General features: G+C 29.7%; 1 protein-coding gene across 6 annotated transcripts in view; it reads right to left on the bottom strand.

The window, feature by feature from the left end:
- LOC129944323 (cytosolic purine 5'-nucleotidase) overlaps nt 1-19,188 on the bottom strand; it is a 146,596-nt gene that overhangs the window by 8,660 nt on the left and 118,748 nt on the right. For all 6 annotated transcript variants that reach the window (XM_056053676.1, XM_056053675.1, XM_056053673.1 and 3 more), the window contains 3 exons: nt 9,458-9,531; nt 1,858-2,071; nt 1,645-1,791 (listed from right to left, as the gene is read on the bottom strand). In XM_056053676.1, the coding sequence (XP_055909651.1) occupies nt 1,645-1,791; nt 1,858-2,071; nt 9,458-9,531 (435 nt within the window). The remainder of the gene's footprint in view (nt 1-1,644; nt 1,792-1,857; nt 2,072-9,457; nt 9,532-19,188) is intronic.

The following is a 19,188-nucleotide window of genomic DNA, read 5'->3' as shown; positions in this document are numbered from 1 at the left end:
ACTGCTTTGTTAAAAAAACCCCACGCAATTTTCTTGAGAGCCCTTTCTACATTATTATCTGTGTAACAAAATTTTTTGGAATCGATATCTCTACTGGTTCTTGAGGTATGGACGACAAAAAAAACGTCGCGAACGTAAACACGCACGCACAAACATCTTTTTAAAAATCTTCGACTCTAAGGACCTCGAAACGTAGCGAAATGTCAATTTGACAAATCGGACCCATTACAAAACTTCCTATGGGAAGTTAGTAATGGTTCGATTCACTTGACGCTTCGAGAGCTGCGTCTAGTATTTGGTCGTCGTAATCGCTCAGTAGATTCGGTACATCGAACTCTAGCGGATAATGCACATCCTCAGAGACACCGTTTTACAGTGAGCACCGAAGACGATATAAGAGCTGTGCCTATCCACTTTATACAAGATTTTGCGGAAGGATCTTGGTATTAGGATTTAGGTCTTACGAAATCCAAATCGTGGATGGAAAATAATTACAATACATTACATTACACATTATTCAGCACATAAATGTACAGAGTAGAGAACACAGCACCTTGAGCGACAAGACTATGTAAGGAGATAACAACACAAGACATTAATAAAAGACAGAAAGACAGAAGAGAAAGAACAACAGACAGAAAGAAAACATGACTACAGCACGCGTTAGGTTTCGACTTTCGAGACGGTCCTCCATCTGTCTACTAACGACACTCACTGATGCTTGATTTCGGTGATCGATGGGAATCGAAGCTTTATCAGTGACTAGGCCGTTGCCAGAAAAAAAGCTCACTTTTGTTGAATGGATACATTAATTTACTAAATTGTCATATCGCAATCGATTTTGTAAGATGCTGCCGTTACATCCTCAAAAAGTCAAAGTTTTGGTGTGCTCCATGGAAAATTATTGTTACATATTTCTTTAAAAATTAAACCGGCCGTAACGTTACAGTCAATTGACAATGCTATAGTCTTGAATTATGATTTTCTCATGGCTAAGTGGGAGGATGTTGATTTTAACGACATTAGGTTCCAACAAGACGGAATTTGGCATAGATCAAGATCATACGATTTAACACCGTTGGGCTTTTTGTGTAGGGTTACGAGAAGTCGCTTGTCTAGGCAGGCCACCTACCTCAGCCACTTTTCCGAAATCGTTTTTAAAACATGACGGAGAATCCTTAATTTTATAATAAAGCTCAATTCTTCTTGAAAAACATACATCTAAAAAAACACTAATAAACTTCAGCATTCTAGAACAAACAGAAGAGTTTACTCTTATAAAAAAAGTGGTTGTTTAAATTTTAAACTTTGATATTTGTCATCAATGAAATGGTAGTTGACACTTGCAACAGGGTTGAGAAAAAATCTAAGTAGTTGGAACTCTACGGGCTCGGACATTTAAAATACTCCTGGAATGAGCACAAGTTTTAACGAACCGTTTTAGTAAGAAATATATAATTACTGGGAAAGCTTTTTAAAATGTATTGACCGATAGCTTATATATAATTTTCATCCTTTCAAGTTTTTCGCGGTAATAATGAAGTAGTAATGAACCCAATTTCAGGAAATGCATGTGTCTGTCCATATGTTCGATAAATAGGTTTATGGCTCACAACATTATTAACATTTTTTTTTTATTCTCACCTGATATACTCCTTGCTGTTGGTAAAGAAATCGATCAAACATGCTAGAAGGTACGTTTCTGGTAAATTGAATAGCGTATTCAAAACATAAACACGTGATTCGTCCAATTTTAAAAATTTATTTGGATACAATTCATAAACTTGGGAACTAAAATAGAAAACAAAATAAAGGTAAGTACATACAAAAAAATGTATAGAAAACTAAATAACTTACTGTTTTAAAAATACAAATCCATGAACACACACAAGAATATTTCCATAGGCATCCATTTTCAAAAGATTACCATAGAGTGTGTCAAACCATAAACCACGTACCGGAAATGATGGGTCATATTCAAATTGTAGAATTTCCTTCGGATATCCCATGCTGACCATGTGTTCCTTAACCAAATCAAATCCAAGTGTTTCATATTGAGGTGATTTATATTCTGTAAAGTTTCGAAAAAAAGTAAAGATTTAAATAAATATTTTTAAACATAAAATTTGATTAAAATCCATGACTTGGAATTAAAAACAATTTAACTAAAATGAGTTAAAATTTTTAAGGGATTAAGATAATCTTAATTCGAAACTCGCCTTCTAATTGTTCTTAAACATGAGGCTTAAAATAAGAAACTGTAAAAATGCTTAAAACAGCCAAAAACGGAATTTTTAGGGCCAACTTAAAACTTAAATATCTATTAACAATTAATTGCATGATGATTTTACAAAGTACAAATCTTTCCCCTCTACATACAATTTAAATCATTTTCGTATTTTACTTAGGTTTTGAAAATTGACAATAGTTATGATTCTTTATTTGACTCCATATGAAGTTTTGAGAATACATTGAATTTGACACTTTCATACTTTTGAAATAAGCTTTGGAGTTAGTTTTAAGTGCTGATTGCGATTCGTAATTTTAATTCTAACTATTTACTCATCATTTAAAAATACTCGTTTTCAACATTATTTTTACATTTTTTAACATACATATTTCAAAAACTTGATACAATTAATTTTTTGTAGAAAACCGATTCTTACTTATTTTGAATTTTTCAGTTTAACACCGTTTAAGCATATATAGTTTAGCGTTCTTTAAGATTTTTGTAAGACAGATGATTTCTGAAACTTATGAAGATTTTTCGAATATTGTGTAAAATAAGTACAAATATCTCAAAGAAATATTGAATAGATATGATTTTAGATTTGGAAAACCATCACGGATTTTATTGGACAAAAAAAGTACTTCATAAGTTTAGATAGCCTCAAGACACCTTTAGTAAGTGTTTTTCCCAGATTTAAAAAGTAATATCTCAAAAACCAGAAGTGATACAATAATTATGAAGTCGGATTTGAATTAAGGCCAGGAGGAAAATCTTGCCGACCAGCTAATTAATAACAATGATACTCCTAATAATGTTATAAACACCAAAACTTCTTGTGTTATAAACTTCCCATAGGAAGTTATTGTAATGGGTCCGATTTGAAAATGTTGGTTGTTTTTTTTTACCATAGCAGTTTAAAAAAAGTGAAAATTTTGGTTAACCCTAAATATAAATCATAAACCAAAACGCTAGAGACTTAAATTAAATTTTATATTATATATTGTAACCTGATACCAAACCAGCATATTTTTGAAAACAAATCTAATTAAAGGTTTTTTTTTATAAATCAAAACAAATAGAAGAAAGGTGTCACCTCAAAAATTTTACGACTAAAATTCCATCTACAAAATAATTTTGTGCAACGAAGAATAATGTTCTTGACATCTGATTAAATTTTGCAAAAATTCTAACTGACGGTTTTTTTATAAAAAATAAAAACCTAAAAAACCATTGCTCAAAGTTGGTAAAAACTGAATTTCGACTCAAATATCTTTACAAAAACTTGAGATTAAGGCTTCAAACTTATTTTATCTTATAAGAAATATTGTTTTCAACATTCTTAAAAATGTTGAGAAAAATCGAATTGACAGTTTTCTTACAAAAAATAAAAACCTAAAAAAAAATAATAAAAGTTGGTAAAAATTGATTAACAACCCAAATATCTTTTCAAAAACTTTGAGATATTGACCTTAAAATACTTTTATCTTTCAAAAAATATTGCTGTCAACATTCAATAAAACTTTGAAAAAATCAAGTTGACAGTTTTTGTACAAAAAATTTAAAAACAATAAAAAAATTAACAAACGTTGGTAAAAATCGATTTTCGACTCAAAAATCTTTTCAAAAATTAAAAATATTGGTTTCAATTTAATTTAATCTTATAAAAATTATTGTTTTCTATATTCGGTAAAATTTTGAGAGAAATAGAATTGACAGTTTTGTTTACAAAAAATAAAAACCTTAAAGAAATAATAATAAAACTTGGCAAATATTTGTTTTGGACTCAAAAATCTTTTCAAAAATTAAAAATATTGGCTTAAAACTATTTTAATTTCACAGAATATATTGTTTTCGACATTTAGTTAGTTTTTTATAAAAATGCAACGGTCAATTTTTTTACACAAAATTTAAATCTGCAAAAAATAATAAGATTGGTAAAAATCGGGTTTCGACTAAATATCTCGTTAACTAAAATAGATTTTGACTATATTGTCATAAATGCAAAATATTGTTGATAAATTTAATTTTTGTTTTTGAAATGATTCAACAAACAACTTTTTTTAACAAAACTCGAAAACCTACAAACGTTTAAGTAAGGCAAATCGACAGACGGGATGGGAAGTTATCAGTGTGGTTCGCATTCCAGCCTCTTTTTTCAATTCAGACTTGTATCACTTAAAATAACAAAAAGAGGCTGAGATGCGACACACACCGATATAGTCCGTATGTCGATTCGTCTTGCTTAAAAAGTTAACAAAATATTCAAAACAATATTTTGTGTGAGATAAATAATTTGAAGTCAATATCTTTCCTTGCTCTCCTAATACTTGAGTCGGAAACCATTTCTTATAATTTTGTTGTTGTTAATGTAGGTTTTTGTGTTCCTTTGAAAAACTTGTCAGTTAAATTTTTTTAAAAGATTAACTAAGAATTACCAGCAATATTTTACATATGATGAAGTAGTTTTATTTTAAAAATTATATTCGTTAACGAAAAATATTTTTAACTAATTTAATTATCATTGCTTGAACATTTCTTTTATATAGGGTTCATTAATTGGTACGGGTAGATTTTGGCGACCTGCGGCTGCCATTTTGTTTTGGTGATATCTGTCAAATCTTTTGTATATTATTGAGTTGTTTATGCCAAATCATCATGGCGAGTTACACGATTGAACACCACTTTGAAATGATAAAACTTTATTTTCAAAATAAAGTGTTCCTTAACGCAAACGTTGCGTGTATTGCGCCCATTTTACGGTAGACGTGGTGGCACTTCACCGTCTGGTGGAGAAATTTGAGAGCACTGGTTTAGCAAACAATCAGCCAACACCCGTAAGTTCAAGGAATGCAAGACCGGCCTATAACATCACTGCGGTCCGTGAAAGTATACAACAGAAACCGAGGTAGTCTATTCCTCGCCGTGCACAAGAACTCGGCTTGTCGAAGACTTTCCGTAATTTCCGAAACGATAATCGTCAAAACGATTATCATTAACGATATCGTCAATAATTTGGTTCACGTAACTTTATCACTATCGTCTCGTTCAATCGTTTTCAGTAAAAGTTCGTTGAGTACATTTCAAATGTCAAAATGAACTCAACAAAAGATAATGCTTGTTCAATAACTTGAAAATGTTATTAAACTTGGTTTTTCTCTATGGGAAATTTTGAAAATTTGCAAAAAACGTATTGTAAATAAACATACCAATTATTTTGTGATGTTTGTTGTTATTGTCACTTTTTGTGTTTTCATTTGTTGCCGCCGAAGATAAAACAATAATATGAAAATGTTTGTTCAATGTCTTATATTTTTGTAAATCAGCTGAAGTAATAAACCCAATTTGGTCAAAGGGAAGGAAGTGAAGACTTCATTTTATCCACAGGGAACATAACTTGGCTATAAAAATATTTAATGTTTCCAAAACTTATTTGGATTAGTGCTTTGTGCAAGCAAGGGCGGATCCAGACTTTTCATCAGGGGGGGGTCACACACTCACCGCTTAAAAATGTTCTTTAATGTTTTGTAAAGGATGCTAACAAAATTTAATAATTGCTAAAATGACAACTTTAGTTATCAAATTATTTAGAACACTGTTGTCCAGCAAGTTATGGTCTAACTTTTTAATTTGGATGACTCATATAAAAGCATTCCAAGATTCGAACAGTTGTCTAAATATGCCATATTTAAGAGCTTTCCAAAAACAAAACACACTTTTCTTGTTTTCATTTCTATTTATGCGAAGAACGCTGCAAAAATTTAAAAATCCAGAAAACAAGAGAGGATCTGAAATGTAAAAATGTGGGGCTTTTTTTGACGTAGGTTTTTCGAACTCAATTTCCGGAAGTCTCTTATTACTATCGTTATCAATCTGCTTACTCGTATTTGGATCCTATAAAGTCGTCAACAAAACTTAAAAATTTTAGAGACATAAAGGTTTGGTTCTTAAATTTAAGGAAATAGTTGCATTTAAGCACATAATTTCTCTAAAAAAAATTAAATTAAAACAAAGTAAGGTAAGTAAATAAATAAGTTGGGAAGAAGAATTTAGTAGTACTCACAAATTACACGTTTCAAAGCTTTTATATCAATAGATATAAAACGTTTATTATGTTTTTCACTTAGCCATTAGTTTAACAAAAGTGTTACTTGTTTTTTTGGGACATTTGTATAATTGAAATTCGTGTTTGAATCTTAGTTCCAGAGCATCCAAAGCAAATTCATTTCAAAAGTAGATTTATTTAATTTTGTAAGATCTTTTGTATTCAACAGAAAACCAATTTTAAAAGAAATGAAATGCACGACTGGGTCGCAAGAACTTGATAATTTCTTCCAAAAAGTCTGTTTAAAAATATTGCCTATATTTTAAGATTTAAAAATGTATACCTCCAAAATAAGTTTTTCTCGAAAATTTAATTGCCATTTTATTTGTCAAAAAATCTAGATCTACCTATTTTTTTCGAAAATCATTTTAAATTTTGTCTTAAAAATATGTTTGGTATAAGCACTAAATGAAGAGCTTATAAATATATGAACATTTTACATTTAAATTTCGTAAAAAAATGTTGTCCCCTCTCTGAGATATCGAGTTTTGTAAACAAAATAAATATATTATTATAAATAAAAAAAATACATTTTTGATCATAAAAAATCATCATTAATTTTATCATTGACAAGAGCTTGCACAGAAAGAGAAGAATTTTGAAATCGGTCCATTAGTTCTTGAAAAAACTAAAAAACTAAATAAAAGTTTTTGAAGGGGTACCCTTCCGGAGCAATACGAAAATATGTTTTTCTTGTAGAAAGAAGCCAAATTAAGAACACAAAATTTAGAGAATGTTTTAGAAAAATCACATGTTTGTACCAAAAAATTTGTGTGGGGTATGCTGTTATTTTTCGTAGTAATAAAATGATAAAAACTCCTTACACTAATCAGCTGAAAATCTTTATTTCAATCAACACAATTGGTTGGACTGTAGGGGCCAGGAGAGACAGACAGACGGAAGGAATCGAGGTACATACTTTTTTCGACTTCTCTACCGCCGTAATGTCATATTTGATTAAAAGCTCTACTTCGAAATTGATTACTTATGCAAAACTTGCCATATAGTTCCTATACGCCGCAAGTAAAAATCACTTCAATGCTCACTATCTATATGCGTCAAAAAAGTTTAATAATAAAATTGAAATTGAAGGAATTTAAAGGCAACTAAATATATAATTGATGATCTCTTATTCAAGGTTTCTTCTTAAGAACCTGAATATTTGCTCTTTTTTTTAGAAACAGTTTTTATGAAAATAATTTAAAGCATGACTACAGTTTTTCAAGTTCTAAATTGAGCGAAAATCAAAATTTGAGTTGTTTTTGACAGCAAACCACTTTTTGGTAATTGTGGTTAAATTACTAATAAATCTTTAATTGAAATCTTTACTTATACAACTTAACTGTATAAGTTTTTTGGGTCATATGACCCCCCCTGGATCGTCAAGTGGTCAAATGTTGATGAATTTGTGCTGTGTTTTTAGAATAGGGCTAAACATTTGATTCATATTATGTTTTTGGTCCAATATTCAGTCAAAAGTAGTACTTTTAGCAACAAAGTTTGAGGAAGTAAAATACAAATGTTGTTTTCATATACAAAAAATAAATAATTCAAAATATGGGGGTCATATCCATTAAAGCAATACGATTAGTTTTGAATTGAAGGGAATTCATACGAAAAAGTAAACAAATTATCTCCCAGGGGGGGAGATCCGCCATTGTGTGCAAGAGCGATACAAAAATCGTTGCCTGTCGAATATACCAATGTTCCTACGCCCCAAAGTTTCAATAGTTACAACACATTTTAACATTGAATGTATATATATACATTATGTATGTAGAACGACAACCGTCTGGCAAATTTATTGTTTATAATATCATTATAAAGTCCTCTTTTGCAATTCCAAAACTACAAGTGTTTTATTTATTTAACAACAATTAAGAGAGATTACTAATGTTTTGTATATAAAAAAATGCGTAACCGAATTCATTGTATTTTTTTGAGTTTTTATTTTCATTTTGTAACAAAACTAAACTATACCAGAAATTTTTTTCTTTAATTTGCTTAGTTGTCAATGGGAATTAATAGCAGACGATACTACTTAGCTATCGTGTAAACGCTATCGTTTTGACGATATCACTTTGACGATTATTGTCTTACGTGAAGTGAGACTATCGTCGAAACGATATCGTCGAACGATTATCGTTTTACGGAATGACCCCCCAGTACAAGATCCAACTGACCCAGAAGCTCAAAGTTCATGGCGATAGACAACTCCGTTTGTTCGCTGACAGGGCTTCGAATCGCTTGGAAGAGAACCCCAATTTTGATCGAAAAAGCATCTTCTGTGACAAGACGCATTTTTAAGAAGCAAAATTGCCGTACAAGGGACGACACCAACCCACGCGAGGTTCACCAGGTGATAATACGTCATCAAAAAGTTATCTTTTGGTGTGGATTTTGGGCTGGTCGCGGCAGCATGATTGGTAGTTTTTTTAAAACGACGTTAGTGTGGCGGTCACCGTCAACTGCGAGCACTACATAACGATGATAACTAATTTCATAACTATTTCAAATTGAACCATATGGACCTAGACGACATATGGTTTCAGTAGGAAGGCGTGGCGCTACGTGAGCAATATCTTGCGTTAACGACAAAATTTAGCACAGAATGAAATGATTTTGAAGTAAATGCCTTCGTTTATTCAAGAAATACCGAACATTAAATATAAATTTTTACCAATTTTGCGTACTATTTTTTGTAGATTTTAACTTTTATGAAAAATTGACGTTTGTATTTTTATAAAAAAAAATTCTTAATATAGAAAACTATATTTTTTATAGAATACAAAAAAAGTTTGAAGCCAAATCTTAAATTAAAAAATCAATGTTTACCAAATTCTAGTAATGTTTTTTTTTAGGTTTTTGTTTTTTTTTTCAAAAAAACTGTCAATTCGATTTTTCTCAAAATTTGTCCAGGTGTCAAAAATGTTATTGTTTGTTGCATTAAATAATTTTAGAGATTAAATAATTTTTTTTCGTAAATTAATCGAGGTAACTTTTATTTTTTTAAGATTTTTTGAATTATATATTTTTTCAAAATTATATAAGTTTTGATACCAAACTCACAAATAACCACAATATGACAAATTCAAACAAATGTAAATTTTTGGGTATAAACTTACCAGCCAAGGTATAATCCATATCGAAGCCATAGAACTTGATGTTTTCCAAATGCAGCGATCTGTTAACGAAAATTCTGAAAAAAAAACAAAAATATTGTTAATTAATACCTTTGACACATTAATAAATAATATTAAGTATTACAGTTTAAAAAATGTTTAATTTAATTTATTCTCTACTTAGTTATTTGTTTTAAATACAACAGAAAGGTAATGTTTTGCAATTAAGCTATTTCAAAATGTTAACCCTTTGCTAACTAAAATATACAAAATTTGTTTATGTATTAAAAGCAGTGCATCTAAACGCTTGTTGTCATAAATCGTGGAAAAGAGAACATTAGCTGATTATCAATGAATAGTTAGACTCTGAAGTTGTTAAAAACAAGGAAAATTATTTTTAAGTAACTTAATCAGTCACACTTAAAACTACCCGCTACTTGTACTGGTACTGGGACTTGACTACAGCCCAGGGCATGTGTTTAAAAATCCGATTTTATCGGATATAATTCTGTACTTTATCGCATTTTGTAAGATACTTGTTATTTATCAAAATACATTAATTGCTAAAGTTAAATTAACAATATTAATCTAAATATATTCTTAAAACTATCAAATTTAAATTTAAATTTAAAGCTTCAAGATTTGTCATTTGTAGAGTCAATGATTATGAGAATTTGTTAAACTTAATAACTAATTGCTTAAGAGGACTGTTAGAGCCATATTTTCATATGCTTAACAGGTAAATTTCCTCTTAAACTAGCCTCACTGAGATTGAAATACAGTTCACAAAAAATAGATGAGCATGAGTTATTTAAAATAGCAATGGACCAAGGTGGCTCCCCTGAGGTACACCAGAATTTACTTTAAACTGACATAAAAGGTGACTTCTGTACATATCGCTATAATATCTTTCCTTAAGGTATGACGTTTTGTATATAAGTTAAGCTGTTGATAGTTTGAAAATTAGAAATAATTGAACAACGAATTGTTTTAAATGTTGAAATTATCTTTTTTGTCAACCTTGTATTTAATACGAATATTTTTCATCAAAATATCATTAGTTGATTCGTGCTGGTTTAATTTAATTATTTTTCCGAAGAACTATAACTTTTTCCTGGTTTTGTTTTCAAATGTATCTTTATTTTATGATTGCATTGATTTTCCAAATAAAGACAGACAAGTTCTAAATTAAACATAAATATTATATATGTAGTTAAGAACAAATGAATTACAATGAAAATCCTGAAATAAGCTGAATGTTATCTATTTTTAATTCTACCTACGAACTACCTTACTACGTTCATAATAATTAATTTTGCATGATAGTTTGAAAGTAGGGCAAAATCCATAACAACCCGGGGATGTGTTGTCTTCAATTTTTTGCCTCTTTCTCTCAATGCTGTTATCTAGCTGAAAGGTGAAAACCTATATTTCATTGATTTAGTCCTGTAAGCTGCATGCGAGTTTTATACCCTACAGCTTTTCATTTAATTTTTTGTTGGGAGTTATTTTTTTTTATAATTTTACTGATACATATCTATACACACTCAACACACTCATTTATATACATACATGTAACCTAAAGGGTTTATAAATAATTGGTATAACTTAGCTGGCAAATGTCCAGTTGTACTTTTCCTATGCATTGGCGACAGTGTCCTTGGGGCGAGGAAATGGACTATGAACTTGATCATATCACTATAGCATACGAGAATGTCGTAAAAAAAGCCATTTTAATTTCGTTTTTATATCGGACAGGCCCCGACAGTTTCAATTCTTTTAGGTCAAATGCTGCCAATTTATTCAACGTAGTGTTGAAGGAAAATCTTCCCCACGAAAGAAATAGTTTTATTCAGGAATAGAGAAATTAGACTTTTCTTAATTTATCAAAATAACTTTCAAAAATATAAATAAGGAATTTATAACTGTAAAAAGTAGTAACAAAGTTTACTGAGTTTGACTTATGTCAAAAATGTTACAACACAACACCAATTTCGCACTTTAGCTTTTTCAACAGAAAAATACAATAAAGTAAAATTTAAGGTTGCACTTTTGACAGCTCACCAAATGTGATTGACATTTTGTTAAAACCATTTACAAACAGAAAGAAAAGCGTTCAAAATTATATTTTCCAAAATCAACTTGATTGAAAAAAGTGGCATTAAAATTGCATTTTTTTAATGGGGTTTGGTGGCCTTAACTCAAAATCAACTTCAAATTGAAAGTATTACTTCAGGTTTCTGATATATATCTTTTAAAAATTCGAGGATAACTAAATTTATATTATTTATTTAAGAATAAATTCGGAATTGTTTTACAAATGTATAATCCCTTTTTTCAATATTCAGTGCAATTATTTATGTATATTATTCCATATAATATTTGAGAAATCTACATAAGTTGTTATATTTCACATGTCTTACAAAAATCTAAAAGAAACGCTAGACCATTTACGCTAGAACGGTTTTCGCGTTTTGAAGGTAAGTTTTGTCCCTGTAACGAATCTGTTGTTTGCACAAATCTATTATATCAATGTCTTAAAACGGGTATTATTCAAAATCGGCACTAAAAATTAACTGCAAAACTTGTTTTTTAAAATGTGAAAATATTAATTTCAAGGTTTTTGCTCAAAACTTCATATTGAGTCACATAATGACTCATAACTAATGAGAACTTTCAGAAACTAAATGAGATATCGATTTGTGCTTTGCAAAACACCATTCAATTAATTGTTAAAAGATATTTTGAGTTTTAGCGTTAAAAATCTCTCTTTTGATTGTTTTCAACATTTTAAAGGGGAATATTTAAAGAAAAAATTATTTTATGTGCAGGGAAAATATTTACATTAAGGACTTTTTATTCTATAAAAGTAAAAATTTATTTATTTAAGTAAAATATTATTTGTGGGGCTGAAAAAAAACCTAATTGTTTCAAACAATTTTATTTACCTACGTTAGGGTGTCCCAAGGTATAAGGGAACATTTTTTTTTTCGAAACTTGATATGCATACCCTCCAGTTTTGTTCGTATTAGCTTTAAATACTTGACTATAAAATTTTACATCGATTGGATAACAGTAACCCGTGCCGACTTGATGCCAAACTTAGAGCCTAAGAATTTATTCTTTTTCAGTTTTCAAGTACTTAAAACTCATGAAAATAAAACTACGTACATTTTCACAAAACCAAAGTGTGATTTATTATTTAATATTTTTTGATAAAGTCTTTTCGTAGTATTGATGCCCTTGATACAATACTTTTATAACGAAGAAATTTAACTAATATTTCAATTAATTTCATTTTCAAGAAAATACAAATTTCAATTAGGTATCATGCTAAGTAAAAGCAAACGGTTAATTTTTTTATTTTGTTTTGCATAAAAAAAACAAGTGGCAACACTTAATTCTCAATGTCAATTCGGTTGTGTCCACAGGCTTTAGTTTAAAAATGATTTGTTTAGTGATAGTGAATTTAATTCCAAGACGATGTCACTTGTCACAGTTTGTTTCACTGGATTTGCTGTCAAACAATAGACCATGCAGACTCAGACAAAAAATGAAAGCAGAACGTAAACGTTTAAATGTCTACTCTCTTTACGAAGGTTTTGTTTTTTGGTTCGAATACTTTACTTGACAGAAAAGCCTGAACATGTAACATGTCCGATATGCCCTATATCTGTGCATATACATTTTTCTACAAGTTGAATCATTGTTTTTCACTTAAGTCAGGACAATACATTTTCCTACAACAGAAAAAAAAAGATGATAGACGTTTTCGGTAGAGGGCTTCTTTGTTTTGTTGTCTAAAATATAAAAGTTCCAGTTAAGCCTTAACTTTCAGACAATAATTTATGACAGAAGAATAAAAAGGGTGAAATGAAAAATTAGAGTAAGGAAATGTTGAAAAGTTAACACAAAATTTGATATAAAATTAGTTTTTCATCACATTTTTAAATTTTGAAGTTGCATATTTCTCTGTGTGAATTAAGGTTAAGGTTTAATATTTTTTTAAAATACTCAAAATGACAAACCTGTAGGGTAAAAGAATTGGCGGGAGGGAAAAATCTGTACGGATTTAGTTGTGGTTTCGTTTTAAAACCACAAAACGACAAGGAAAACAATGAAAATAATTTCGACGAATATTTTTTGGTCAACCTTATTAATTTGAGGGCGATGGCTGTTTTCTTGCTTCGTGTATTTATATTTATATTTGAGGAATTTTGCAGGTCGTGCATCAAAAATGCATGTTTTTTTTTATTAATTTTAAATTAACAGATAGTATCTACACTAACTTATTAAAACGTGGTACTTCCTTAAGAAAATTTTACAACAGCTTGTAAATATTGTGATGATGTTTAGGGTGTTCCATTAAGCGGTTTCTTTAAAAATTAGCACATTAGTTCGACTGCTGTTTCTGGCTGGCAATTTTGTCTCAATGGAAATAAAATTGAACTGTTCTATTGGGCTTTGGAGGACTTTATTCAAATCCTTCAAAAATACGTCACGTCAGGATTTTGAGATTTTGCTTTTTAAAGTTCGAAAAAACACGTAAGAAAGGCTCTTTGAGGCTATCTAAACTTCAACTAGGAAGTTATTGTTTGTCGAATTTTGATATTTCTTAACGATTCAAGGTCTCTAAAAACTTATACAAACAATCTTAGAGAGATGTCTGTGTGTGTGCGTAAGTTTGTACGTTTAGGAAGCTTTTTTCTTCATCCATATGTCAAGAACCAATAGAGAAGATATCAAAAACTTCAATACTAACACTGGTCAACAAAATTTTAACTTATTTTTGCCACACGGACTTTTTTGATATTTTTTGCTTAAGTTGGTGATCATAAGAAAAAATAAATAGTTAAAAAAAAATTGTTGGCCAAAGATTTTATTTTATTGAGTAATTTCAAATATTGCGAAATAACACAGATCTTGTTAATCAAAACTGTATTTTTTTTATAAATGACTTAATAAATCTTAGATTTTCTTCCATGTTTCGCTTCTGGTTGGTCCCTTTTAATTGCCCAGCAGTAATCCACTAACATATTTGGGTTCCATATGCCCTAGTTCAACTTTTCCATATTCAAAATGTGTTGATGGAACCTCTCATTGTGCTCGTCGCTGACAGGCACTAAATTGTCAGGAAATAAAGTGGATCTTAAGTGACATGTTGCAATCCAAAGCTTTATATGTCATTAACAGCTCGCTAACAAACTCCCTGTAACTGTCACTCTTGTGGTTAGCCAACAAATTTGCAACATGCAGATTTTTTTAAATCGCTTAGTTTTTAGACGAGATCCTAATAGTTCTGATGGTTTTTTGGACAAATTTAGATTCCGAACCAAATCATTTAATTCTCCTTGAGTTGGCTGAAAGTCATCATGACTGAAAGTCATCGTCCTCGTCAACATATTTACCTGAACGTAGTTGCAACTAGAAATAGTTCTGGCAATTTTTTACAATTAGAGACAGGTCTTATAGCCGAAGATAAGTTAGGTTAAATAACAGTATTTTTTTCTTGTATTTTATACCGTTTATGTCAGTGAGACAAAAATAGCAATCCAAAACGTGATCTCGCTGTTCAGTCCATATCATGGGTACTGCAAAAGCCAAAGGTCGTGCGCCTTTCCTCCAGTCGGTTGAATTTTTCACACACGTTATGCAACAGACATAAGGAGCCCAGGATTTGTCTTGACGGGCGATAGAAAAACCAAAACATTGGTGATAACACTCCAACACAAGATTCGTAAAGTTTCTTCTTTGTTTTTTGAATGTAAGTTCTCCGCAAACATAAAATAAATATAAAGGATCATTGTTACACTTCCTCGACATGTTCACAGGGTTAAAAACAAAAAAATGCTAAAACAAAAAGGTTTTAAAATGCAACCACACATATTTTTAAAACGGTTTACTTGGAAGCGCTTCTGTCAAGTTTTGAGTTATACCCTATCACAACAAAACTGAGACTAATTGACACTTGACAATTGTGATTTGATAATGAGACTAGATTGACAAAACAAAATAAGCTATCAAAGTTCGTGTGACAAAACCAGTGTTGACCAGTGTAATCTTATAAATCAATAATCTGTTTTATATAAAAATGTTAAAAATTGTGAAAAAAAGACATCAAGGATAAAGCTTCGCACTTTTATAGCAATTTATATTCAAAACATTCATGTGATAGCGAAAATACATTTTTCCAAAGTCAAATCGGAAAAACGATACATAGTTCGAGAAATGATAAATGCAAAGGAAATGATGGAATCTTGACTTAATATCTCAAGATCGGAAAATTTGTATTGGCCAACTGGTTGACAGATATTTTGAAATAGGTTTCGGTAACAGGTGAAGAATAAACAAAAAAAGACGATATTAATAACTATAAACCTATAAACATAAGACCTCCAGTTTATAAAGTTTCTGCAAAGTGTATTTTTAAGAGGATGAAAGCCAATTCTTAATTCAACCAGCCATCTAAACAAGCTGGTTTCAGATCTAATTTTTACTTGCGACATATAGGAACTATATGGCAAGTTTTGTATTCGTAAAAAAATTTAACTCGAGATTTTAATCAAACACGATATTACGATGGAGTGAAGTCTAAACCATTGGATAGATTGAGTTCAAACTTGGAAGTTAAGTACAATTTTTTTTGGTCAAAAAATAAAAATTCTAATTTTCTCAAAAATAAACCGATAGATTTTTTTTTAATCTTCCCTATAATTTTATTTTTTAACTTGTTTTTTTTTAGTAAGAAAAGCATATTTTTGTACTGCTCAGGAGAGGTACCGCTCATAGAACAGTAATTTTGTTTTTAATATTCTCAGCAACTAATGAACCGATTCCAATCATTTTTTTTGTACGAGCTCATATATTGCCTTAACAATATTTGATTATCAAAAATGCAATTTTTTTTGTTTGGATTTTTAAAAAAATATTGATTTTTTTTTTCAAAATTATATATCTCAAAAACAATTCAACATTTTTTTTAGAAATTCAAATGCAGAAAGTATATTTACAATCACTAAATAACTGCATACCAAAAACATGTTTGGAACAAAACTGAAAAATTGTATACATACAAAATTAGTTAAAAAAGAACCGCTCTTTGAAAAACAAATTAAAAAATCAACGGTTATTTGATTTAAAAATGGCGTTTAAATTTTTGAAGACAAACTTATTTTTCAGGTTAAATTTTAAATCTTTAAAGGTTTTTTTTTTAAATTATTTTACTTGTATTAAATGTAACCTCCTCTCATGTCATCAAATCAAAAGAATAAATATATATTAGGATCACTTTTTCAACGTATACACATTATATTACGTACAAATTCTACAATTACTGCTTACGTGTCACTTCATAGCTAGAATCCAAAACGCACAAGAGCCTGATTTTAAGCAATTACCTACCAATGACATTCTTTCATTATCATCATAAACTTGTCTTTATCTATCTATCTGTATAAAGCTGAGCACGCTAATGAACTATTCTTTATTCGTTTTAGACACCTACCTAACTACACAACCAATAGGCGATCGCTTTAAAATTTAAACATACATACATGTTCTGCCTCTTTCTTATCTTCAGATAATTCATTTTCCATCCTGGTTCTTCTAATATGAAATTTAAATAAGGCTATGCAAAGGAAAAAGCTTTGAACGAACTAGTTGAATACACAAACAATTGTTTTCGTTAAGGATGCTTACAAGTATTTTCATTTCCGGGATGAGTTGTGTCTTGGGATGAATCGCGCCTTTTTTATACAAAGGAAATACCTGGAAACTATCTTACCGACAAAAAATGGTGTGTATTCCACACGCTAACATAATGTTTTCCGAGCATTTCATATTTTTATTATAATACAAATTTAAGTTCTTTCAACAAATTATAAATTAATATTCAATAAAATACAATTCGGAAAATTCTCTTTGTTTTGACACGTCCAGACAAAAAATGGAAAATTTGTATTTATACAAAAATTAATTTAAATAAAACCGGCCTAGCGATTTTCAAACAAAAAAAAATGAAAAATGGTGGCTTTTTTGAGAAATCAAACAAACTTATTTTACAGGTATGTATATTTTTAAATCTTATATACATAGGTACTTTTTTAAACAGGCTATTTGCCTAAAGGAGTAAGTTCGTGCGATGCAGTCGTGCTTTTCATTTAATAATCGATCACTTATAAACTGTAAGCCAAATAATAGAAAAATGGAAGGGTACAATATTACTATCTGCTTTTATCGATTTTTCCGTTCGAAGATAGAAAAATAAAAGAGGTAGAACATCAAATGACAATTGTATGGAACCAATTTTAGTGCTCCCAGTTTTAACCTGCGGATGCCAAACGTGGCAAATCATTAGCTTAGATAGTGTCAAAGAGCAATGGAGAGAGTACTTTTTAATGTTTGCACCTATCAACAAATCAACAATACCTCATTAATAATTCAAACTAATTTTGAAGATATTCGTTATATAATTTAAGAAGTTAAATGGAAATGGGCGGGACATATCATGCCCCTTTCTGATGACGGTTGGGCGAAGCTGTCTACAGAATAGTTTAAATAATGAGTGAATAAAGCTTAAAATAATAATATTTTATATTTATATATTTTAAAACTTTCAAAATTGTAAAAAATTGGTTTCCCACAGAAAACGTCGATAACAATAACAGATTTTGAAATTAAACTTGTTTTATCATATACAAAATATTGTTGGTAACTTTTAGTTAAGTTTTTAGAAAATTCAATTGATAGCATTTTTTATAAAACACTTTCCACTTCGTTATCGTTTCTTAGTTTGGGCCTTAAAACCATATTAAATTGGGCAACGATTTTGACGATCTGCATTTTTATCTCACCTAAATTTAAAATCAAAATAACCGCATATGTGCCTCGAAACAGGTTTCCATAAATCGGATTAGAAGATTTTAATAAATCTCTCCTACACAAGATAGCGAAACAAAAATATTTTTCGAAACTTAAATAACAATAAACAGTTTACAGCTCTAAAGGAAAAACAATGTGTTGATAAGAGAAAAAATAGTTCTTTCATCCATAAACAATATTTTAAAAATAATACAAATTTTGTGGTCGCAGATGGAAAATAGTTTTCAATTTATGGTCGTAATATTGATTTAGTTCTGTCAGTTGTGAAGAGAGTAATTGGAAATTCAACGAGATTGACCATTAATTCGTTTTATTTCTGTTAGGTTATTTTAATTTCAAGGCCTTTACGCCTACAAGTTACATACAAATAACCACCAGTACCTACGCCTGTCGTGTATTGAAACAAAGGGAGAAGTAAATAGCTGGAATAAAAAAATATACGTTAACGCAAAATTGTAATGAAATATTTCAACACAAATAATGTTTAGCAGTGGCATTAATTTTCCCAATTCAATAAATAAATACAATTTCATGAAAATAGAGCTGTGTTTTAAATATTTGATTGAAATCATGTGTGAATTTTGGGACACACATTTACGTGTATGAAAGGTTTTAGTTCTTCATGAGAAAAATATACATTTGTATCTGTTTTTAATTGATGGTGAATTGTTTTCAACTTTGGTTTTGAGTTTTAAGCCGACTTAATAGAAACACTGTGTTAAATGTTTTAATATTAGATTTTGGTCATTCGCTGGTTGTGAAAGAAGATTTGACGGAATCCCTTCCATCATATCTCATAAAGATGAAACATGCCATGATCATCAGTATTTATTAAACATGGTTGCAGAATATTT

Source organism: Eupeodes corollae, chromosome 2 (genome assembly GCF_945859685.1).
Source record: "Eupeodes corollae chromosome 2, idEupCoro1.1, whole genome shotgun sequence".
In the NCBI taxonomy this organism is placed as follows: domain Eukaryota; kingdom Metazoa; phylum Arthropoda; class Insecta; order Diptera; family Syrphidae; genus Eupeodes; species Eupeodes corollae.
This window is presented reverse-complemented; position numbering and strand designations above follow the sequence as displayed.